The sequence below is a fragment of the Lissotriton vulgaris genome, chromosome 6 (assembly GCF_964263255.1).
Source record: "Lissotriton vulgaris chromosome 6, aLisVul1.2, whole genome shotgun sequence".
NCBI lineage: Eukaryota > Metazoa > Chordata > Amphibia > Caudata > Salamandridae > Lissotriton > Lissotriton vulgaris.
Genome location: NC_141694.1, coordinates 935,997,519 through 936,023,612, shown reverse-complemented (window position 1 = coordinate 936,023,612; position 26,094 = coordinate 935,997,519). Strand labels below are relative to the sequence as shown.

General features: G+C 43.2%; 1 protein-coding gene across 50 annotated transcripts in view; it reads left to right on the top strand.

Moving 5' to 3' along the window:
* LOC147708230 (uncharacterized) overlaps positions 1–26,094 on the top strand; it is a 2,035,583-nt gene that overhangs the window by 547,235 nt on the left and 1,462,254 nt on the right. For 49 of the 50 annotated variants that reach the window (XM_086926979.1, XM_086926974.1, XM_086926953.1 and 46 more), the window contains one exon: positions 13,371–13,430. The exons of the other annotated variant lie outside the window; for it this stretch is intronic. In XM_086926979.1, the coding sequence (XP_086783105.1) occupies positions 13,371–13,430 (60 nt within the window). The remainder of the gene's footprint in view (positions 1–13,370; positions 13,431–26,094) is intronic. 50 annotated transcript variants of the gene reach the window in all.

Below are 26,094 nucleotides of genomic sequence, written 5' to 3'. Positions count from 1 at the left end.
TGTCTTGTATCTAAGTTGCATTTCCTAATGCCTGTTTATATTCAAGTCGTGACTGTTTTACTTCCAGTTTGTCTCAAGGTTTTTTCCTCAATGTCTTAAGTAATTAATTATGGGAATGTGAACAGTCACTATCAAACCGCCTACTTTGCCTTAGAGGTCTTATTTTTTGATCACTAATTAAGGCAGCATTGATGGTCTCAGCTATTTCCGCAAAGGATGTGAGCATAGATTGGGGGTTTATGCTATCTTTCAGACAGTCTAAAATTTGATTCTTGTTGACTGTCATGATCATATATAGAACAGAATCAGGATTTGTAGTGGACCACTTCCGCAGTAGCGCCTTATTTTTGGCATAAGTTATTGGGCATGATTTGTTAGGCATAGCAGGGTCAACAGTTTGAATCTCTAGTTGGATAGATAGCGGATAGTGATCGCTAAAGCAGACCTTATGTATGGTGAAGGTTACAGATTGAGGTTTAAAATAATCAGAAAGGGCCATAAAATTAATTAAAGGACCCTTGGCCTCTACCTGCATATGAGACTAATTCCATACCATCCTGTTGGATAACATCATGTGTAAGGAAAAGAGAAAATTTCAAGAGTAATGAATTAAAAACTAAGGGTGGGCGTAGTTCGTGAAGTAGCGCTACGCGTAGCTATGCAAAGTGCACTTCGCACTACGTGAGCTACGCACAGCACCATGTAGAACTGCGTAGTAGCATATTCGTACTGTGCAAGATGCTGTTTTCAGTGATTGCACAGTGCGGACAAGCATCCGGCACTGTGCAATGATTGAAAACGGCTTATGCCACTCGAGCAGATATTTACTCGAGCAGCAGCTTTCTCAATGCAGACTGGTAGTTTCTCATCGCGAGCGGACACGAGCATGTGCAACCACTCGCAATGAGAATCCTGACCTCCCCACGTTGAGAATCTCGCCAGGAGGTTTATTTTCCACGCTCGCGATTGGCAACATGATGTTGCTGATCGCGAACGAGGAAAAAATCTTGCGATGATGTCATTTCGCTTGCTCGCGGTTGCCAACTTGACGTTGAGGACCGCGAGCAAGCAAAAAAATGACCGCTGCACTACGCTATGCATGTTTGCACTGTACTACGTGCAGTTAGCGTAGTGTGAAGTTGGGCAAACTTCGCAAACTACGCGAGCGTGGTGTAGTATTTTGCCCAGGGTTATTAAAAACATTCCCACAAGGATTGTGATGAAAATGGCTGCTGCCATCCCTAGCACCATCTAACAAATGACATTCAGACTGTTTTGATAGGGGGCATAATTTACAATGAAAAACGCCCCCTCAAAGAACAATGAAGTCAGTGTTAATCTCTTGTATGTGTCTGCACAATGAGTTTTCGAAGTCTTCTGCAATATTAGTGTTCTTAATATTAAAATTATTGTGATAAAATCTAACAAGGATCAAAGCCACAGTTTTCCTAAAAAGAATATTAATAATTTGAAAATGAGGTGAGTGAAGCTGAGTCTTACCTACCCTGCCTGACAGTGTTGTTGATACCAGAGTTAATAATCCACCCTTAGAATGACCGCCTAAGGCTGCGTCTGCTGGGGTATGTATAGAGACATAGCCATTAATGTGTGCAGGCTCTTTCATCCATGTTTCCTGTAAGCACACAATACTATAACTTTTTATAAAAGCAACCCATTGTTCAGATTTTAACTTATTAGACAAACCAGCGATATTCCAAAAGAGGCTACCATAAACACATGTGCTATTATTGCTACATGGCACTTCCTCAATAGGCTCACGATTATTTTGGGGTAGCATTAACATATTGAATGGTGCCAAAGATTAACCCCCCTCAACCAGTGAAATAACATTGGATACTGTCAGAGCTAGCTCTGATGGCTCAGGGGAGGGAGGTCTAACAGCATGTGGCACGGCAGTTGACATGAATTTTTCAAGGCCACCAGAACAAACCTTAGACAGTTTATATTTTTGATTGTGCTTAATTTGTCTGACACAGCCATTCACCAGAGGATGTAGTCAGTCCACATAATCTAAGGGTGAAAAACGATTAAAGGTAGGAATAGCATAGTCATGTGTGATATTACCAGTTAAAAATGGAGGCCTATGTACTGTGGGTATGTATGGCATGTAGAAGTACCCTAATGGCACTGCCTCAATGGGACCACTAGCATTATTACACCAAGCAACCTTGTCCATAATACAATGGACAAGTGACGTATTTTAAGAATTTACAACAATACAGTCACCTGCCCCATTTTTAAGTGCCCACCCATGACACCCTCTCAACATTATTGATGTGATGAAATAAATCATCATTTTTGGGCCAGTCCGCCGCTTACGCAAGCCAATGAACAGTTTTGTTCTTTAACTGATTCTGGTCTTCCTCCTTGCTAGGAAGCACAGATGGCACATTCTTAAGTACTATGACGAATGGAGTGGCTTCAGGTGGAAGATGGAGTATTCTTTCATGATTTTTCCTCAATGTAAAATGCCGTTGTCATGACAATTGTCAACAGAATGAATTGGCTGACCGCTAGCTGATTTAAGGGCATTATTTTTCTGAAGTCGTGAGGAACAGGTTAAAATTTTAGTGTCAGTGGCAGGGCGATCTCTTAGGGACATCACCAGGGAAGGAGGTACTGCAGGTGGTGGGTCATGATTGGAGACAGGTACAGTGTTTGTCCCAAGAGTTAAACTGGACAATCTAGATAAACTTGAGCCTATCAAAATTTTAAATGACATATCGATGCAATTCAGACTACCTAGAAACGGTTAAAGGAGTGACTTCATTACTACTTCAAGCAAACTAATAAATTGCATCCCTCTTGACTTCATTTTCTTTTGATCCTGTGTCAATATCCAATTCTAAAGCCCTTGCGCTCTTCCTTACAGGAGGTGCCACTTTTTTCCTGCGAGTTGCCAGTGGTAATGCATCTTTCTTAGTCTTAGCGCATGCCTTCAACTTTTTGGGCTGAGGGAGACGTGAAGTGTCTAAAAGACTGCCTTGCTCGTTAACACCGGCTTCCACCACATTCAATGCCATGGCATCCATATCTAATGCGGAGGTCCCCAATTGGTCACTGTCTATGAGGCGCTCCAGTTCCGGCAATGTTCTTTTACTTAATGCTCGTTTTGTGGCCCCCAGTCTCTCCTCCACAGACTCAATCTCACTAGTGATAACCACCGTAGCAGTAGTAAAAAAACTAGTGATGGTTGTAATAAACAGGCAATCCTTATTGGTAGGCATGGTTGTTTTATGTTTTCCCATCCTCTTACCTGGGATCAAACATTGTTGTTATCCACCCAGGCACCAAACTGCGGCAGCCAACCAAGAGACCTGGTCCAGCCCAGCCTCGTCTGACCGTGGACAGGTGCAGATGAGCCAGCCCACGTGCATCCCACGCTGTGGGAGCCCGAGGCTATTTTTATGCACCACTATTCGCAGAAGAACCACGTTGGCGCCTCCTGGTACTTGTAGTGCTGGGAAATGTGGTCCAGGTGGTCCCAGCAGTCCTGGTAGTCCTAGCAGTCCCAGTAAGGCAGGCAAAGTGACGGTGTGCAGTAATAAAGTGCTAAAAAGTGCTGCTGCCCTAAATGGGCTCCCGCGCTGTGGGTGCCTGAGGCCGTTTTTATGTGCCACCAGGCACAGAAGAACTGCGTTGGCGCCTCCTTGTGCTTGCAGTGCTGGAACATGTGGTCCAGATGGTCCCAGTGGTCCCAGCAGTCCCGGTAATGCAGGCAAAGTGACGGCCTGCAGTAATAAACTGCTAAATAGTGCTGCTGACCCAAGAGGGTGCCAGCTCTGTGGGAGCCCGATGCCGTTTTTATGCCCCACCAGGTGCAGAAGAACCGCGTTGGGGCCTCCTGGCATTTGTAGACCAGAAGGTCCCAGCAGTCCCGGTAAGGTAGATATGTACCAATATCCACTATTTTCTGTTACTTTAAATCCTACTAGCTGTGGTAATTACATGCATGGTCGCCTTTCATAAAGTACCTTATCCCTAAAGTGCTTCATACCTTAAGTGCCTTGGTGCAAATTTATGAACAAAAACCTTATTAAAGTACCCTGACTTAACATTTTACCTACTATCAGAAGGGGTAGGGACGATCATAGGTGTGTATGAAGGTCTTCCTCAATAGTTAACCCTGCCTGATTCTTTGTGTTGAGTTTAACAACGCGCCTCTACTTTTACTGCGAACAGCACCTAAAACAAAGTTGGAATGATTTTTATGACTTTCTTCAAAATGTCTGGCCATATGATAGTTTCTATCCTTCTCTTTGGTGACCGGTATATGTTGTAAAATCTCCTTGTGCACCTGCAATTTATTGCTTCCCACGTACATTAAACTGCAGGGACATTTGAGCACATATACAGCACATTCTGTTTACAAGTACTTTGTCCCTTGTTCTTCTTGCAATATTCTGCAGATATTTTGGATCACTGAAATAATATCGAGGGACAAAATATCGACTTGCCAAAATATCGTGGACAAAATATCGACAGTCAAAATATCGAGTTTGTATCTACAAACAGGTAAGTACAAAAATATCGAGTACAAAATATCGTTAACTATAATATAGATGTAAAAAATATCGACTTTATTAAAAACAGTGTTAAATTAAATTAATATTAAATTTTAATTACTAAAATATACTTAAAAATACTTAAATTAAATTATAATAATTAAATAATAAATGAAAATAATAAAAATATTTTTTTACAATCTTATTTGTTGACCCTGAACCCTAAAATATACCCCTTTACCCAAAAACCCAAAACTGACCCTGAACCCTAAAAATACCTCTTTACCCAAAAACTAAAAACTGACCCTGAACCCTAAAAATGCCCCTTTACCCAAAAACTGAAAACTGACCCTGAACCCTAAAAATGCCCCTTTACCCAAAAACTGAAAACTGACCTTGAACCCTAAAAATGCCCCTTTACCCAAAAACTGAAAACTGACCCTGAACCCTAAAAATGCCCCTTTACCCAAAAACTAAAAACTGACCCTGAACCCTAAAAATGCCCCTTTACCCAAAAACTGAAAACTGACCCTGAACCCTAAAAATGCCCCTTTACCCAAAAACTAAAAACTGACCCTGCAAAAACTAAAAACTGACCCTGAACCCTAAAAATGCCCCTTTACCCAAAAACTGAAAACTGACCCTGAACCCTAAAAATGCCCCTTTACCCAAAAACTAAAAACTGACCCTGCATTTTTATTCAGCCAAGTAGTTTTATTTTTATTCTCTGGGCTACTTTTAACTAAAATGTCCCTCATAGATTCTATTCTTCTGAATGTAAGCCCTGTTTTTTGGAGCTAACTTACCAGTAAATGGGTCACTTTTTAAAATGGCAATTTTTCTGCAAAATCCCACAAGTTGCCCCTTCTTGTTTACTGTACCTTGTGATCAATCTATAATTAGAGCACAACGTATCAGTTTTTGTGCTCTTGTTCTTGTACAGTAGGTGCTCCCTTGTATTTTGTTTTACCTTCTGCTTAGCAGTGACTATACAGTCTGGTGAGTAGCCTCTTCTTTAAAACCTCTTGTGTAGCTGCTCAAAAGTTCTCTCTGATTCTATCTGTTCACTCCAGTTCCTCCTTACTCTCTAGCTCTCCCCATAGGGAGTACTCCAAACTAAATTGTGTGTGTGACAGCTTGTCTCGTGTTATAGGAACTTAGGAGACAAGGTAAGCCGACCACTGTTCTTGCTAATAAGGGGGCATCATCTGCATATGAAAACACTGGTATCAGCGGCTCCTCCACTCATGGAATATCTTTCCTGGCTGCACCCAGAACTGAGTCTAAATTATTAATATATAGGGTGGACAATAGGGGAGCTAAAATGCATCCCTTTCTAACTCCTCTAATGATATGTATTCCCTGCGTATGGTTGCCCTTTTGGTCAAACCTTACTGTGGCAGTGCTGTCCCTATGCAGATTGGACAAAATATTTACAATGTTCTTATCTATGCCCAGTTCAAGTAATAGAACCCATAGTTTGAATCTGTTTACTTGGTCAATGGCCGAGGACAGATCCATAGAGGCCAGTTTAGTGTCCCTTTCTTGGTGGGTGTATTCATCTGCTAACAAATGCAGGTTGAGGCACTGGTCCATGGTACTGCTACCTTTCCTAAAACCGTATTGCAGGTTTGATAGTACATTACACTCATCAAGCTAGTCTTTCAGTTTACTGAGGATCACTCTTCCTAACACTTTAACTGCTGAGTCAATTATTATTATTATTATTATTATATCTGATTTTGGAAAGCGCACAGCTACCCGTAGGTTTCCCGGCGCTAGGAGAACAGAAGTAATAGAAGGCAGACGGAATTGTAGGGAACAGATTATAGGGAAAACAGCCAGGTTTTCCCTCCTTTGCGGAACTTGAGATAACATGTTTCAGACCGCAAAGGGATGGGGAGCGAGTTCCAAAGCGTGGGTGCTAGGTAAGAAAAAGAGCGCCCTCCAACTCTAGCACACTTGAAACAATCAGCGATATTTGCCAGTAACATCGTGGGTCTCCTCTCTGCCCCTTTTGAAAAACTGGGTCAATAATTGACTTGGACCAGGATCTCGGCACACCATACTGACACGCCATGCTAATAGATATGCTTGTATTTTGGACCATAATGAAACATTTAGCTTTAAAAGGTCATCTGGGAATGCCATCTGGTATGGGAGCTTTGTTAATTGTCATTTGTGTAATAGACACAGCAACTTCCTTCTTTGTGAAAGCCAGACTGTAAGCCTCGACTGTGGGCTATGGGCCTGAGACTCCCTGATCATCATGGTCACAATATATATGTTTAAAGTGGCTAAACCACTGCTCCTCCTGTATAATATAGTCCAATGTACTACCACTAACGCCAAAGAAGAATGGTTTATTAGCAATTTCCCTGAACTTGGCTCTATTCTTGATGACATCCACGGACAGTAAATTGTTCAAGGCATCATGTTTAATTTCCGTTTTACGTGTGAGTATGGCCTGCCTATATGTTTTCCTTAGTGCAGCTGTTAAAGTTTTGTCTTGGGGTTTTTGCTTCAATGCAGAGATTAGCTTTTGGTGAGCAACTGTACAGTTATGATTAAACTACCTCTCTCCACCATTTATGTATTCCCTATTAGTATATGTGAGAGCTTTGGCCACCTGCTTGCAGATCATATTATAAGCTGTAAGAATTTCTGCTTCCACAAGACAATTACAGGACCCAGAATCCAATTAAAAAATGGTTACCTAAGCCGTGCTAAGCTCTACCAGCTGCAGAAGGTCCTCTGGGCTCAGAATAAGTTGTATAGCCATCCATCCAAAGGGTATTATCAATTTCCCAAGTCTCTTGAAGCCCAACCATGTCATACTCCTTTAATATATCTAGCCACCTTGAGCCATCTGTTTTATTTCTTACACCCGCTATGTTCAAGCTGAGTACCTTAGAGTAGTTGTTTGTTCCAGCTTCCTCCCCCATTATGGGGAAATGCTAGAGTTGACCCTGTGCTGTCTTTGCTTATGGGAAGAATGTATGAGTCAGACGTTAACATCTAGCTGACTCAATGGGGAAAATCTATTTGTTAATTCAATTCTGTTTTTCACTGCCCTCTCTCTGATTGCCTCAACTGAGTTTGGGTAACATGTAGGTGGGTTGGAGGAGCCCAACAAAAGGAGCAAACCATCACTGTTCCTAAATCTTATACCTGACCCCTTTCCAACTAACCCTGAAGATTGTCTCAACGGAGTTTTGGGGTATTTGGCCTGACTCTCCAATACTGGGGGATAGAAATAACCAAGAGAAAGTTCTGTTATACCACCTGGGCCTTGAATATGACCTTCTTGGAATAGCCAACCAGCTACATTAATCTTGTCAAAATTGAAGACAATACAATTACCCTCTTCTAATTTAGAACGCCGACTGACCCATCCCACCGGTCTGGCCAGAATGATGTGTGAAGATGTTCTAACCCCCATCCAAAAGTTATTTACACCAGAATGTTGCTTTATGGATGAGCTCTTCTGTGGTTTCAGTGGTGTTATCTTTGAGGGGGGTAGCCCTATTAGTACTGCTACCAGAGGAGTAGCCTCAGATGGCAAATGCAGCCTACATCTATTACCAGGCCAAAGTATGGGTGATTTACTGGGCTCTATCTCGGATGGAATTTCTAACAGTAGGTGGGACTCCAAGTAGTTTGGATCGGTGACCGCCTGTCTAGTTTCTATGTTTTTCCCCTAAACATCCTTATCAGGCTTAGATGCCCCAGGTTGTAGGGTATTGTATTGTTCTCACCTCGCGGACACCACCTTACGTGTGTGTTGGGTATTTTGGATGCTATTAGGCATGTTATACATAACATGCTTATCCTTAATACTAGGGCTAGAGTCCTCCAGTTCTGCCAATTGTGTCACTATTCGTGACAATTTCTCCATCATTCCCTCTAGCACAGACTTAACATGTGTGACTAAGTCCTCCCAAATTGTCCCACAGAATTTCTCCAGACGTGATTGAATGAATGAGGGTTCCCACAGTTGCATTGAGGTGGGAAAACAAATAATCTTCCTGGGCCAAAGTTCTTTCAGCCCCCTCCTGAGTTGGACGTTTGGCTGTGACAGTACCCAACTTTGTGCCTCTTTTCCTCCTTTTATTATTAGGGGCTATGTTTCAAATAGGGGTAGTATCCCTGGCAGGACCGCCCCTTCTTTGGTCAATGGATCCTGTGAGTCAAGGTACTTAGCTTGACCTGTGTGGGAGTGCTTTCCTCAGCAACGATGTCAGTGTCTGCGCCTTAAATTACATGCTATGGTGCTCCTATAGGCATGGTATTTGTGGATGCTGCCTTTGCCCCCAGGCCTAACTGCTCCTCTACATTATGGAACTCGTCTGTTAATGATACCACTGCTGTTGTCAGATAAGATATGATGGAAGCACAGTTATGTGGTACTTTTGCCTTCGCTTTGTCCAAATCAGTACTATATGGAAGATTGCCCATACCCATGATGGCTTCTGCATGAAAGAGCAGTGGCCCAGCCCAGTCTCTGTCAGGTGCTGACGGGCACAGATGGGCCTGCCCTTGGCCCAGGCTTTGCCATGGTATGCCCACATGCTGCGTGAGGCCCGAGCCCTCTTATGTGCCTCCGGGCACAAACAGAAAGTCGCGTTGGTGGTGCTCTGTCGCAAGTGGTGCCGGGATTTGGAGACACCATTGTCCGGTGCCTCAGTTGTGCTTCCTCGTGCTGCGGGAGGCCCCGAGCCCTCCTATGCACCTCCGTGCACAAACAGAAAGTCCTGCTGGCAGCGCTCAGCAGCAAATAGCGCCAGGATTTGAAGTCCCCGGTGTCCAGTGCCTCAGTTGTGTTTTCCCAAAATACAATAAATCACAGCTATAGTAGACATATAATTACCGCTCAATATTCTGAAATTTAACTAAATCATTGCCATGTCCTCAATTTTCAAAACAATTGATTAAAACATGAGTATTCATTGTTAAAAACACTTTAGAACTTAAAATATTTGTAATAATCCAAAGAAACCACTGATAATGTTTTTCTTCTTGAGATTTACAAATATACAAATATTTATTCATCTATATTCATCCCCATGTGGGGAGGCACTCTACCTCAATTATGTATCTAGACTACATTCAATATAGAGCTTGTGTTCTATCCCACTCCTGGGTTTCGGGAATGAAATCTATTGCCAGAAAAGTTCAATGTATTTCAAACATTGTCATATGATTGACCAAAGTTTTGTGCTCTGCTGTAGTTTAATTTAAGTCCTGGTCAGTTATGGCTCTTATATGCTTGAATATGCATTTATTCACCGTGAGAGTAGTGCTTCCTACATATAATGTCATATGTAGGTACACTATTACATACACAACAAACTCAGCTTTACTTATATTGTACTTGTTAATCTTACTTTTTTTGGTTTGGTGTAGATTGTATTCCTTTACTTTGGAACTAAATTTACAGGCTTTACAATGGCTACATCTGTAAAACCCTAGTGGGATATTACACTAGATAGATGGTTGTGTACTAATCTATCTTTCAATGAAGAACATATATTATACATATACTATAAGCTATATATGTATTGGTCGCAACCACTCCTTTCAGTACTCATAATTTTTAAGAATACCCCAATGTTTTTGTAATATCTCTCTAAATGCGACTTCCTGTACTTTATGTGGTAATGATTGCATAGGTTCGGATGTTACTTGTGACTCATTATTCTGGATATGATACTTTTGTACAATAAGGCACCTATGTTCTGCTCTTCCACTTTATTTGACTCTTGCCTGAACATTTTCGTTGAAGAACCGCTGCAGCTGAAACTATCCACCATTTCATTCCAAACTTGTATATCGGCCTCTTGAGAACTACAATTATGTTTTTTTCTTAAGAATTCACCCTAAGGTATACACCAGCGGAAGATAAGAGGATGGTTGCTCCGTACATGTAGTATTGAGTTACCAGTAGTGCCAGTTAAGCTGCACAATAAGTCCATAGTTCATGACTTGCACTTTCCCTGAGTGGCTTCCAGACACCAGGAATCAGCTGGTAATTCAAACTGAAAGTCAAACTCACAATATTGGTGGGACAAAATATCGAGGACAAAGTATTGAGAAAAATATCAACAGGCAAGTAAGTCTTGATTTTCCATACGTAACTCCACACATATGTACCTACGTGGTACACATATCTTAAAGGCACATAGATGTTGAATTCGGAATAGCAAATCCATATTTACCTTTAAATACTTTCTTTTTTGATATTTTGTCATTAATGTTCTTTTACTGACATTGTTGGTGGCAATATTCAGTAGTACAACCATTCAGGACTGAAGTTGATCGTCTATATCGCACAATGCAGTCCTTCTAATATTGCCTTTGAGAGACATGGGCCGCAATGGAAGTAATAATAATTGATATCGCAGCCAGCGATTCATACTACAATGGCCTGTGTAAGGAATATTCATGAGGAGTGCCTGATGCTTGACCAAAACCAGGGAAGGCATTCAGCACTGACAAAACAAGGTGTACTTTGAAATAAAATACTCCAATCCAAGAGCTTTCAATGTGGTCCTTCTCTTTGGCTTAGTTCGCCACAGTTCTTCTCCTAATTTAACATGATTGCATTTGCCATATACAATCTCCTAATATTGCCTAATAAAATTCATTTTTGAGCCTAAGTGAAACTATTGAATGCAAGATGTTAATACATACATGTGGTCCAAATATGTTTACCCATTTCAGAATGTACATGGGTTGTTTGGTATGGCATCTGACGTCTTCTGCTATGAAGACCAATTCAATGGGAAAACCAGAAAATCTAGAAGAGCCCCCATGTATGGAATTCTTTAAGAGAGCTCTGGACATCCTGATGGAAGCTGAGACAGAGTTACCAGCTCCATCAAGAATTGCAATGTGCATGAAAATACCACAGACCAAGCCAAAATCCCTGGGGGGAACATTGAGGGCAAACAAGCAATTACAGAATTGCAGAATTACTCATTTTCTGGTAATTCCTACCTTCTCTGGGACTTCTCAGCGTTAAAACTGGAATCCCTGTGAATGCCACAGCTTGGGAGCTAATGGGCCCTTTGATATCAATAAGCCCTCCCAGGCTTGTAATTTCACCCCTTTTTTCTTGGCCATACAGTGCATCACCTCCCCCCCCCCCCCAAAATCGTTCAGGGGTAAACAAAACAGTTCATGGTGCATAAAGGCCGCAGTTTATTTTCAAAACATGGATCATATATTTCGCAACTTACTGGTTAGTCATTTGAGACACATGATTGTTTATTGCATATCACACTTATCAATCAAATCATTTTCCCAATGGTTTTACCTCTATTTCTGGCTGACAGCACTGACCCTGTGCAATGGCCCTTTTTGCAGTTCTGTGGGTTCTAGGCTTCCCTTGCTACCGACCTTGTGGGCTGTCATCCGACCCAGCCTGGGCTGCAAGTACTGTTCCTCTTCCCTGGACCTTTGCTGACCACTTGCCTGCTCCTCATGCCCCTTGCTGTGTTGCATCCCAAGGACAATGCCTGCGCAGCTCTTCTATTCTGGCTGTTGTGTGTTGTCACCTGCTCCCCCGTGTCCCTGCTGTGAGCCATCCCAAGGACATTGTTTGAGCAGCTCTTCTACCTAGCTTACTCTTTCCTCTGGGCATCTTTCTCTGCTGCCTCCACTTGTCTATTCTCCACCATCCTTACTGCTGCTGCGAAGACCCCATTTGTTTGGTGTTTTTTTTTGGGGGTTCCAAGGTGATGGTCATTTGTGGTCAAAGGGGCCTGTGCCCGCTTTTGACTTCCTTGTTTGCCACAAGCTCCCTCTACCATTGGGTGGTTTGTGTTTTTCAAAAGATGTGCCCCAATTGTCGCACATCTTTTTTCATGGGCTTTGCACATGGTGCTTTTGGTGTTCCCACAGCCAGTAGGAGTGTCTCAGACACTGCCTCATTAATATTCATGAGGCAGGTGCAATTTGCAACCCCATTAGGAATGGCTAGCACTCCCCGGTATGGTGCCTGCTGGGGTCAGCAGACCACCATGTCTGTGACTGCTTTTTAAATAAAACATTTTTTTTTTGTAAATGCAGTCTGATTTCCTTCAAGGAAAACGGGATGCATTTAAAAAAAGAAAAATGAAATATAACTGTTTCATTTTTTTAAGAGTAGCTCTTTTTGAATGCCAGTCACAAAGGGTAAGGGGTCCGAGTGATTTCCCAACCACTTGAGTAGGGTTTGTACATAGGCCAGACCTATTTTGCGGTCGAAAATGGGCCAATTCCCCATTTACGACCATTAAAAATGATCATACATCAAGCACTAAATCTAAAAAGAATGAAACAATATTATAGTAACATCGCTGTCAAGATGGGCAGTTGCAAATTAATACCAGAAGTCTGAAAGGAGCATGTTTTCAGAACTCTACAAACACGGAAACATCTTTAATTCCGTTTTAGTTAACATGTATGTTTGTTTAAAAAACATTATAAATCGATCATACTTTCTTTAAAATGTTATATCTTTTTTGAGCACATGACTCTATTTCATATTTATCTATATGAATAAACAGGAAAAGTATCCCACAGATGCTACTATATCGGCATTTGGTAAACGTCTTGTTTCTAACGGAGACATGTATAGGCCCCACTCCTGTGTTCTCTAAAGACTTGCACATTTGTAGAGTAAGGGACTAGTACCTATGTTTTTAAAATACGTTTGCATATTAAGTATGCTTTAGAGTAAAAGTGAAGCTCATTAAGAGCTATGAAACACACAGCGAGTGAGCGTCTTTGCTTTTGTAAAGGGTATGTCTGCATTTTCCATAATTTCTTCTTTGCTCTCTTTTCTTTCTGATCCATTAGATCAATTTCAGTTCTGTCGCTATGTGGTTGACATGTATACACATGGGACTTTTGACTCAGGTATTTCCAAAATAATTGTATTCTGAGCTAACAGAACCTGCTTTTCTAAGACAGCCTGCTTCATCGCTCCGCTAAAACGCTGTTTAGGTCTAAAAATCAAAATAGTAGTGTATTTTTCCTTGCTGTGTAAGCAAAGCATACCATAGCACTAATAGCTATACAAGTAGCGCTTTTGGATTTTGCTCCTCCGCATCTGATATACCAAGAATGGTTGGTAAGTTACCCCAAGATACAGGAAATCTTGGCTTAAGTTTGCCTGCCAAAGTGTTTAATAACAATTAATTTTACTATTTCTTCCCTTGCACTAAAAACAGTTCTGCACGCTGCACTCTGACCCTTTATGGATTTTTTTTACTCCTAGTTTGTACTTGTTGCTTCATCTCTAGATAAACAATTATTCAGATTTATTTTTGGAACAAAAAAATAAAAAAATGTGTCAATATCAGAGAGATGGCCTCTAAGGCCCTCAACAGGCATAACCCAGTAAAAAAGGAGTGGTAAAACTAAACCCATTATTGGCTGATATAGCAACCTAATTTAACTGCACTGAGTATTAACATGTGGAAATCAGTGTGACTGCATCAACTGCTTTGATTTCCACATGAGGATCTTGAACTCTAGTGGTGGATGCAACAACAGGTCTCCAAAAGTGGATGTAAATTGTGCACGAACCTTTTGTGATCTTTCTCTGATTTTGTGATGCAACCGATGGAACTATGTGGAAAATATCCAGTTGCAGAAAGTCGTACAAAAAGTTGCCTAATTAATATTAGGAAGGTCACTATTTGCGACCCTCTGCGATTGGCTACAACTATGGGGTTGGTGAACCATGTCGTTCAAGGTACAGCTGACCACAGGAAACCCTTTTTTTCTAGCAAGCAGATTTTCTTTTCTTCTTTGTTTGTCCTCATATGCCACTGCTGAAACAATGTGTGAAGGAGATCTTCCACACCCTTATATCTGCCAATTCAGCTTAATCACAGGACTGAAAAAAGTTGGAGTTGTTAACTGAGTCCTCATTTTTTACTATAGAAAAAACGCCTACTTCAGCCAACTGAAATCCTCAAAGCTTAACTCAAGATCATTCAAATGTTTCCTTGCTGTCAACATTCCTCCAAGAACTTCCACACAAACAAATGCAGCCACATTTGAATTTGACCTGCGGGCATGCTTTGTACCCCTAAAATCCTACATATCTAAAGCACGCCTATGGGTTAGTTGGATCGCGGAGAGTTTTAACTTTCATGAGGCAGTGTGTCCCAATATAAGGTGCATACAAGCGCAGCAAGTGTGCAGTCACATAAGAAAGAACTGACTTAATAAGTGAATTTTATGGTGGAATGCGAAATGTATTAGGATTTATTACAAACATTTAAAAGGTACAATATAGGATTATTAAAATGCTGATACAGCAACTCTCAAGTAGTCTCTCACTAATACAGAATAGTATGCAAAATCTAAAATAGACAAAGGACCACATGTAAAATGCATGTTTGTGCCCGCAAATAGGCGAATTCTGCAAATTGGCCCATTTGCAAACGCAAAAGGCTTTTTGAAATGCACAAATCCCTATTTGAGATTCTGTAACCTACTGCCAAATCACAAATTGGCTTTCTGATTTGATATTTGGAATAGGCAGATGTAGGGCGTCTCCTCCTAATACCGAATTGCAGTGATATGTAAGAATGTTTTGCGACCAAAATGCAGTTGTAAATTATTTGTGTTACCTTCCCCTTTGTGAATGTTTGTAGAAACATTTTTTAAGAGCCGGCAGTGGTCGCACAGACCAGTGCCTACTCTTAAAAAATGAAAAGAAAAAACTTGTTTGGGAGTAGCGGAGAATAACTTTTTTAAGAGCTCTAACAAATATCCCAAATAATACCCCACTAATACCTCTAAGAAGAGTTATGGGCCTTAACCTAATAATATAGAGGGTCCAACTTAGTCAGTTACTCTATTGGAGGAGGTTGAAGTATTGTCAAGATCTGGAGGATTAACCCAGAGTGCTGGAGGAGGTGGTATTATTGGATAGAAATGCTAAAATTGTGTGCCTATCATATGTTCATAGGTTGTTGGTACGAATTAGTCTAGGGGAATAATGGTCCTTCATGGCTTCCATATCTCATCTCTTTTAGTCCTCAACATATAAGCACTATCCCACTACATGAATATTGATTTAGCCTCGTCTGACCTAATGTCATCCAGAGGTGGAAGAACAAACTAGGTACAAAAACAACAGCTAACTATTGTAAATGAATGCCATACTGCATGCAAGTTGAAGAACCTGAGGAAATGTTATGTTACTGAGCGCATGCTCGAGAGTCTTCTTCGAGAAAAGTGCCATTCAGAAATAACGAAAGGGTACTTGTTTGAATACTTGCAGCAGAAATAATAAACAGTGAATGTGATATCTACTCTGATGGTGGTGAGTCCCAGATAGCATTAGCCACGAAAATATACCTTAACCGGTCATATTGAAAGATGCAAATGTAAGTGTAGATGACTTCTATAGCACATTGGTAATGAAGCACAGTTTTGATTAACACATAAAAAACTTCCACAGACGTCAACCACTTCCTTGAGCAGACAGGAAATATTGTGTTACAACAGTCATCTTCACGCTTTACGCATACAAAAAACAATCTATTCACTCCATGTTATATCAAAAAATGGAAAAAAAGCAGAAGAGATAATACCAGGGGGATGGTATTCTCATGTATGAATCTATAACAGACCTCATTCTATTAAAAAAAGACATCTGTTCGAAGGAAGGCCCACATAAAGACCCAATAAACTATTGGCAATAACAAAAGCAGGAGACCGAAAAAGGAGTTGCACACTTTATTATTATTTAACAAGATCCACACATGAACTACTTTAGACATGGATCCTTTGTTGACAGGTTCTATAGTACTAGCTAACCCACAGAAATGAGCATCCAAAGCTTCTCAATCGGTGTCCATTAAGAAACTTATCCAATTGGACCTCATTCAAAGTTCATACTGTAGCAATCTCATATACCAGAGAGCTTCACAAAAGGACATCCCATCTTATTCATAAAAGCAGTAACTGTCCTTATTCACTTCTTTAGGTTCATCATACACTCAGTTACTAAAGGTTCCTAGCTTCCTGAAAACCATTCATTCCTCTCCTCAAGAAACATAGGGGCCGATTATGATCTCAGTCGGAAAGCTTCCGACCTTATGTTGGAGGCTTTCCGGCCAAGATTGTTGATTGTACTTCCAACCGCCTTATTACAATTTAGGAGGTCGGAAGTGAAACTGGCCGGTCATTCCGGCTGGATTCTGACGGGCTCAAGGAGCCCATTGGCCAGTCGGAAACTGGGCCATAATCCAAATGGATGGTGTCACGAAGCGGAGCTTCCTGACTTAGATGAACTCCCTGACTCGGTCGGACGGGGTGTCCTTGCTAATGCTTCTTCCTTTCCACCCCGTCCGCAGGATCCTTTGGACGTTTCCTGGATCTCCCCGGCTCTGCCTCAGGGACGTGTACCTCTGTATCCTGACCCTGTGACACTAGAGGCATGTCCAACTACACTCGCCCAATCAGGTCAAACGACGTCACTCGAGACTGACCAACCGGAGGAGGCGGGGGCGTTTAAGGAAGCTCCGTTCTGGATTGCCGGCGCGAAACCTTCGGAACGCCAGTTGAAACACGAGGAGGACGCCACGGAGGAAGACGGAGCCGCTGTCGTGGAACCGCTGCTAGGACCCCTGAAGCTGAATGACGACAAGCCAGGAGGCCACCGATACCACGAGCCGCCCCGCCACACTTCCAGGGGAGAAGTGTGGCTCCACAAGGTACGGGGTCGTTTCCAAGGGTTGTTCAAATCACGGGGTGGGACGGGGTAGTCTGAGGGTGGTCACTACTGTCGTATCTTGCCGGCCGCCTACACTCCCTGACTGATAGGTTTGGTGATAGTACCCTGGTGAACCCTCACTACCCTACCCTCCTCCCACATTTGTATATGTCGAGCCCAGCCCCTAACGTGGCTGTTTTTCTTTCCTTTTCTCCGAGTGATCTCCAGCCCTGTGGTCAGCTCCCGCTTCCTCAAGACTGGAACCGAAGACCCGGACCCGTCCCCAAAGGAGAGGACCCTCGTGTATTGTTTGTTTCCCAGGAGACTATACTTTAAAACCTTGAACTTATCTCGGTGTTGTTAAACCGAATAAAAATAGTTACAGACCTGCTCCATCTCGTAACGATTCTCATTCTCCCGTCCCCGTTCCCCACAAGTGGTGCCGTGACTCGGATCATCCAGTGAACCACGCCATCCGATACAAGATGGAGAATCTCTTGTCCCAAATGGAAGCAGACCGGACTGCGTTTTCCCAAGCCATTCAAACTCAGTCCGATAATATCCTGAAATTGGCGGAAGGACAAACACAGTTGATGAATGTCATAGGACAGGGAAGGGCTACAGCCCCACCTCCAGGTACTGTCGTTCCATTACAGAAATTTAGCACAGGTGAAGACCCCCTTGCTTTCTTTTTGAACTTTGAAAGAGCGGCGAGAGCTAGTTCCTGGCCAGGTGATAGGTGGCCCTTCTATTTGGCACCGTTGCTGACTGGTGAGGCCCAGGCAGCATATCAGACAGTAAACCGGGATGGAACAACTGCATATGCGGTTGTGAAACAATACATCCTCGATAGGTTGGGGGTAGACGAAGAAACCCATCGATTAAGGTTCCGGCAAGAGAAGGGGTCACCAGGGGATCTGCCCAAAACTCTGTTCTTTAAACTAAAGGAGTCTGCCGACTTGTGGTTAAAGCCAAACGAAGGGAACCTCGACGCTATTATGAATAAAATATATCTCGAACAGTTTATCGAGTCCCTTCCCTATAGCACCCAAAGGTGGCTCAAACAACATGCGGGGTTAACCTTGGAGCATGCTATCGAAATGGCTACCTGTTATGCCCGGGCTCAGGGTAAGCCGTACATGAAAGAGCCCGAAAGAAATACTAAAATCATTTCACCTGTCAAAACTGAGAAACGGTTTCAAAAACCCACTCCTGAACCCCCGAAAGTCCGGTTCCAACGACCTGAACTTCCCAATTCAGGGCCTCAATGTTACGACTGTGGAGAATGGGGACATATTGCTCGATTTTGTCGAAAGAAAAAAGACAGAGAAGACGAACCTATGGATGTGAGCTATGCTCCCAGGTCTATCCTGTATGCACAAGAAACCGGAACCACCTTCTATGTACGTGTCATATTAAACGGTACTAGTATACGAGCCTTGCTAGATTCCGGGTGCAAACATTCAGTAGTAAGGGAAGAGTTAGTAGACCACCACTCTCACATTCCAGGGAAACGGGTTAGTATCCGTTGTGTCCATGGGGACGTCAAGGAATATCCCGTAGCTAAAATCACCCTTCATACTCCTTCAGGAAAGAATATGGAAGTCGTAGTGGGAGTTATGCCGGGTTTACCTGAGGCCATAATCATAGGGACTGATAATCCTTCCTTTAGTGCTTTGCTGTTGGAAACCCTACAACATCTATCTCTGCCCCATGATACCTTGTTGGCCGCAGAACCTTGGGCCCGGGATACTCACTTCAGGACTGCCCAATTGAATGACGCAAGTCTCGCCAACGCATGGCAGGTGGCACGAAGTGGGCAGGATCCAACCACTAGGACTTATCCCACGTTTTTAGAAAAAAATGGTTTATTGTATAGGCTTGCCAAGGCTGACGCTGAACCCCAGTTGCTGGTCCCAATTGACTTTCGAGAGCAGATACTGTTCTTTGGTCATGCTCATCTGCTAGCTGGCCATTCCGGGGTGGAAAAAACGAGCCAGTCTATACTGCGACATTTTTTTTGGCCTGGTATTTATGCCCAAGTTCAGAAATACTGTCAGGAGTGTAGAATATGTCAGAAACGGAATCCATACACTCCACCACCGGCCCCATTGGTGCCCATGCCTATCATAGGGGTTCCGTTTGACCGTATCGGAATGGACCTCATTGGGCCTTTGCCCAAATCATCCCGCGGCCACCAGTATGCCTTGGTTTTGGTTGATTATGCTACGCGGTATCCCGAGGCCTTTCCTCTCAAGTCAGCCACGTCAGTTGCAATAGCCCAGAGGCTTGTTGAAGTCTTCTCACGCATGGGCTTCCCAAAAGAAATTGTTACAGATCAGGGTACCCCTTTTGTGTCCCGTTTGATGCAGCAAGTGTGCAAACAGCTCAATATCAAACATATCAAAACCTCTGTATATCACCCCCAAACAGATGGTTTGGTTGAGCGTTACAACGGCTCCCTTAAGTTGACACTAAAGAAACTGTTGTCGGGTGATGGAAAGAACTGGGATCAGTTACTTCCCTTGGCCCTCTTTGTACTACGTAGCCAGAAACAATCCAGCTTAGGGACGTCCCCATTCGAGTTGTTGTTTGGGAGACCACCTAGAACGCTCCTCGAGATCACAAAGGATAGCTGGGAAACAGAAGGAGCACAAGAAGCTGAAGCCCTGTTGGATTATACTAGACAACTTCAGAGTAGGCTACATAAACTCAGAACCCTAGCTCACGAACACTTAGCGGTAGCACAGACTAAACAGAAAACCCTGTATGACCGTGGTACGAAGTGGAGAGTGTTGGATGTAGACGATTGGGTTCTGATTCTGTTACCCTCTTCTACGCACAAAATGAGGAAGGAGTGGCAGGGGCCTTATAAAATCCTGAAGAAAATAGGACGTACCACGTATCTGGTACAGTTAGGAAGAGGCAAAACCCAAATGTATCATATTAACATTCTAAAGAAATGGTTAGGTCCACCCCCACAGTCAGTCAATGTGGTCTCCCCTGTACTTCATACTGAGCATACTGTTGATGCTGCCCCTGTGAATCCTGACTTATCGTCGACCCAACAGGAAGAAGTCAGAAAACTACTTTTGTCACATACAGCTGTTTTTTCTGATCAACCGGGCCGTACTCACTTAGCGGAACACAGCATACCTACTCTCCCAAATACAGTGGTGAAACAGAAGCCCTATCGTATTCCTGAGGCCAGACGCTCGGCTTTCCAAGCCGAAGTAGACAACATGCTGAAGGCTGGAATCATAGTTCCTTCCCATAGCAACTGGTGCTCGCCGGTGGTGTTAGTACCGAAACCTGACGGTAGCATCCGTTTTTGCATCGACTTTAGGGCCGTTAACCGGGTATCCAAACAGGATGCGTATCCTCTACCCAGAGTCGATGAGTTATTGGAACGCCTTGGGGAGGCTCGGTACATCACCACCATAGATCTCACTAAGGGATACTGGCAGATTCCCCTTGCTCCCAAAGACATGGAAAAAACAGCATTTTCAACACCATCTGGTCATTACCACTTTACGGTACTCCCCTTTGGTTTACATGGGGCGCCAGCTACATTTCAAAGAGTTATGGACACGCTGCTGGCACCTCACCTACAATATGCGTCTGCTTACCTGGACGATATTGTGGTGTTTAGTAAAACCTGGGAGGACCATTTGTCTCACCTTAAAAAAATACTGTCCAGTCTTGGGGAGGCCAGTCTCCACATCAATGCGAAGAAGTCCCGGTTTGCTTTCCAGCAGGTAAAATACCTCGGGTATCTGTTGGGCGATGGACAAATTAAGCCCCAGATGGAGAAATTGGAAGCAATTAAAGCTCTGCCTTACCCGACTTCAAAGAAAGAACTCAGGGCCTTCTTGGGACTGGTGGGTTATTACCGCCGGTTCATTGCTCAGTTTGCTAGCATGGCCGCTCCTCTCACCGACCTCCTTGGGAAGAATACCAAATCTGCTGCACTTCCTGCTCCCTCTCTAGCGCAGTCTTCGGCTTTCCAAGCCTTGAAGGACGCTTTGACTTCCTCGTCTGTTCTCATTTCCCCTGACTTCCTTAAACCCTTCGTCCTCCAGACTGACGCTTCGGGGGTTGGCATTGGTGCGGTCCTTTCTCAGGAGGATGAGACTGGGGCTGAACGGCCCGTGCTCTTTATCAGCCGCAAGCTGTTTCCGAGAGAACAGGCCTATTCGACGATTGAGAAGGAGTGTTTGGCTGTCCGTTGGGGTGTTGAGAAACTGAGATACTATCTTGAGGGGAGGCCATTTGTGTTGTACACGGACCATGCTCCTTTAACCTGGCTTCAGCGTAATAGGGGGAACAATGATCGCATTTTGCGTTGGTTCTTGGCCCTGCAGCCCTTCCAGATCGAGGTCCGTCATCGAAAGGGTACATTGCAGGGGAATGTTGACTTTCTGTCCCGCTATCCGATTTCCCCCGATCGGGTCAATCCTGGGGGTGGGATGTGTCACGAAGCGGAGCTTCCTGACTTAGATGAACTCCCTGACTCGGTCGGACGGGGTGTCCTTGCTAATGCTTCTTCCTTTCCACCCCGTCCGCAGGATCCTTTGGACGTTTCCTGGATCTCCCCGGCTCTGCCTCAGGGACGTGTACCTCTGTATCCTGACCCTGTGACGCTAGAGGCATGTCCAACTACACTCGCCCAATCAGGTCAAACGACGTCACTCGAGACTGACCAACCGGAGGAGGCGGGGGCGTTTAAGGAAGCTCCGTTCTGGATTGCCGGCGCGAAACCTTCGGAACGCCAGTTGAAACACGAGGAGGACGCCACGGAGGAAGACGGAGCCGCTGTCGTGGAACCGCTGCTAGGACCCCTGAAGCTGAATGACGACAAGCCAGGAGGCCAACGATACCACGAGCCGCCCCGCCACACTTCCAGGGGAGAAGTGTGGCTCCACAAGGTACGGGGTCGTTTCCAAGGGTTGTTCAAATCACGGGGTGGGACGGGGTAGTCTGAGGGTGGTCACTACTGTCGTATCTTGCCGGCCGCCTACACTCCCTGACTGATAGGTTTGGTGATAGTACCCTGGTGAACCCTCACTACCCTACCCTCCTCCCACATTTGTATATGTCGAGCCCAGCCCCTAACGTGGCTGTTTTTCTTTCCTTTTCTCCGAGTGATCTCCAGCCCTGTGGTCAGCTCCCGCTTCCTCAAGACTGGAACCGAAGACCCGGACCCGTCCCCAAAGGAGAGGGCCCTCGTGTATTGTTTGTTTCCCAGGAGACTATACTTTAAAACCTTGAACTTATCTCGGTGTTGTTAAACCGAATAAAAATAGTTACAGACCTGCTCCATCTCGTAACGATTCTCATTCTCCCGTCCCCGTTCCCCACAGATGGCAATTCCATTGTCCAGATTACGATGCACGGTTTCGGACAGGTGTTCCATGCTGGGCTTTCCGACATGGAAAGCCTGTCGGAAAGCATGGTCGGGGGGCTCCAGTTGGGGGTCCTTGTTAATGCTTGCACCATGTGGCAGCACCGTGAGGTGCCTGCCACGCGATGCAAGAATGATCAGAAGCTCCCATTTCCCTATAGGAGCTTATGTATGGCCTTTAACAATAACACATGCTCCCACAAGAAAATGTGAGTATGCAACCGCAACAAGGGCAGTTGAATGATAATTTGGCAGTCAAGACCTCCAACCAGAGGTCCATAGGTCCCGTTTCCAAGATGGAAACCTACTCCTACTACCTAATACTAACCTACTACCTACTCCTAAAAAATAAAAATAAAACTTTTCAATTTTATTTTTGTAATGAAGCCCGTTTTCCTTTAAGGAAAATGGGCTGCATCACAGAAAGAATATTTCTTTATTTAAAAAGCATTCACAGACGTGGTGGTTTGCTGACCCCAGCAGGCCACCATTCCAGTGATTGTAGCCATTCTGAATGGATTGCAAATTATGACCTGCCAAATGAATATTGATGAGGCAGGTGAATTTGCGACCCATCTGGAACTCAGACAATTTGAGACACACTTCTACATAGCTGTTTGCGATTTCCTAATTGCTAATTGCAAAAATTTGCAATAAGGAATTCGCAAATTGACTATTTATTATATCTGGCCTCATGTGTTTTTAAAAACTGCATATGCCATATTGCACCAAAGGGGCAGGGGGCTTAAATTGTAATCTGTTATAGCAGCCAGAGGCTCAAACACGATCAGTTGTTGATTATTCACCACTAAAGGAAGTTGAAAAGGCATTTGTGGTCTTTATAGGAGAAGGTGTCAGAGAGCAATATTTGAAATGGACATAGAAAAAGCTCATATTTGTCAACACTGCCAAAGAATAAATCATCATTCATAGTTAATCAGCATAATAAAGCACATTTAATCAACCAATCAACCATTTATAAGGGACAAAAAGCAATTTATGATGAGTCAAGGCATCTTTACCAGGAGAAGAAAGCTCAGAACATGCATATTTCATATATTTTTGGAGTAAAGCTTATATAGCTCCCATTATATAACATTATCTACAAGGAGCCAGAACACATTTCATTCTTGACTTTTTGAGTGAAGAACTGTTTTCTTTTAAATATTTTATTGGAAAGGTTATGTCTTTAATGCTATTGTGTAACAGAGTGTTAAACAGATGTATCAATTTTTGAGCTTGTATTAGGTGCGGGTTAGAGCAATATGCCATAGTTCTGTTTGTGGATGTTTAAGTTTTGTATTCTAATTTGGTTTGATTGTCCTCGTTCAGGCATCATTGACAGTTACAGGGATCAAAAGAGTACCCACAGAGATGTTTAATTTCCTTTAACTTATGAGCTATTTGTTCATCAGGTTATTGCATATGGTAAGAAGCTCACATGGCTGTGAGTGCAGAGGATCCAGTGTTGACTGGTGGGAGAGGTGTGGCACAGCGGCCAGGTTAGCTGACTCTAGAGCACAAGGTTCACGATTCAATCACTGGCAACAGCTCAGCTCACCACCATGTGACTCTGGGCAATAGCTCACCTAATCTCCCTGTCGGCCTCCAGCCCCTTGAGGGCCTTAGGGAAGAGTAGTTTGTCCTTTACAAATACCAGATTTAGATTTTTGGGGCAACCTCTGAAATGATATCTCAATTAGGAAGAAAACTGTGGTGCTCCTTGAGTAGTATTCTGGAACTCATTGTACCTTCATTGTGGTCAAATTAGAGGGCAAATGCTTACATATGACGTTTAATGGCCATTTATTATATGGGAGAAAATGTAGGGGAAGCAATTTTGTCTTCATATCTAAAAATCATGTTAAGAAACTTTAACACCTAAAATTGTCATGTTAATGGTTGTGGGCTTCCTGCGATACCTACATGAGCTCTGTTAGTTTGGGAAATGAGTAAGCAGAGCACGTTCTCTCTGGTTTTTAGGATTATTCATTAATTGAGCATGAAAGGAACCGTTTTGAGAGAGAAAGGGACTTGTAAAATGTGTGGAGCCTCAAGCACTGTCTGTGGAACATAGCAACACCAATGATTAGACTTTTCACCCTCCAAGCCCTCCAGGGGTCTGAAGAAGGACAAACGTCCGTCTTATTTCAAAGGATTCTTTGGGTTCTTTCTCACTTTAATTAGTCACCTTTTATTCCTGTACTATCGAACAGAGACATTTTAATTTTCAGAATATGTATGTTTTCTTTTTGGCTCAATTATTATGGATGAGTAGTTTAACCGTGTCCCCAAACGTGATCTTTCTAATGCTGGAGTGGAAATCAGACTTTCAACATCTACACATATAAAGTATAGTGCTTATATATAGTGATTAGAGAACGAGCTGACGCTTGGAAAGACATACGTCCAGTTGAGAAAATGACAAGTGTATTTATTTATTCTTGTATTATAGAGTTTTATATAGCACGACAAGACCCTTTCGGGTTAAAGACGCTTTACAAGGATAACAATAAAAGCTGTGTTACAAAAACTCCGGGTAATAGATCAACTTACAATATCAGGTACATAAATAAAGGTGAAATGCAAACATAGAGACCTAGAGGCATGGACAGGGTCCTCATTGAAGAAAGACCAGTGTATAGATTGGTAGTGAAACGCGGGGAAGTGTTTGCAAAGGAATGGCAAAAAAAAATGAAATAACAATGTCCAAGCAGGAAAGAGTTGTTCATGAGGAAAGGGAGGAATTTTCTTAGTGATAAAGGTATTTATTTACAAGTAGAGTTTTCACTTTTTTTCTGAGGATGGAAGTGAAAGGGTTGCACATGATATTAGGAGGGAGAGAGTTCTGTTTTTTGGGCTAATTCCTGAGAAGGATCGGTTGAGGTTTATCCTTTTGATACATTTTTGTGGTTTAAATAGTAGCAAACCTGTACTTCCTGAAGGCCTTCATACACCTGATATGGTCTGTTTCTGGATCAGGTAAGAGAGGGTATTGTGGTGTAGTGCTTTGTGGGTCATGCAGGCATTTCTGAAGTGGGTCCTAGCCTCATAGTGAAGCCAATTCAGGGATTGGCGGTCCAGGATGATATGATCACTTTTTTTGTTCCAATGATGAGCCTGGCTGCAGCATTCATAGTGGCCTTCAGCGGTGCAAGTCTGATTTTCGGGAGGCCCACAAGTGTAGCACTGCTATAGTCTTTTGATAGTACCAGAGTTTGAACCACTAATTAGAGGTCTGCCAAGGAGAGGTATGGTTTAGGTTTCCGTATAGCATGAAGTTTCAGATTGGCTCCTCTGGTGGAAGCACTGATGTGCTTTGTCATGGAGAGGGTATTGTCAGGGGTAATACCTATGGATTTTGCCTTGTCAAAGAGGTATGGGCTACAAATTAAGGCGGTGAGATATGGGAGCCAGTCTTTAATACTGTGGGTGATTGT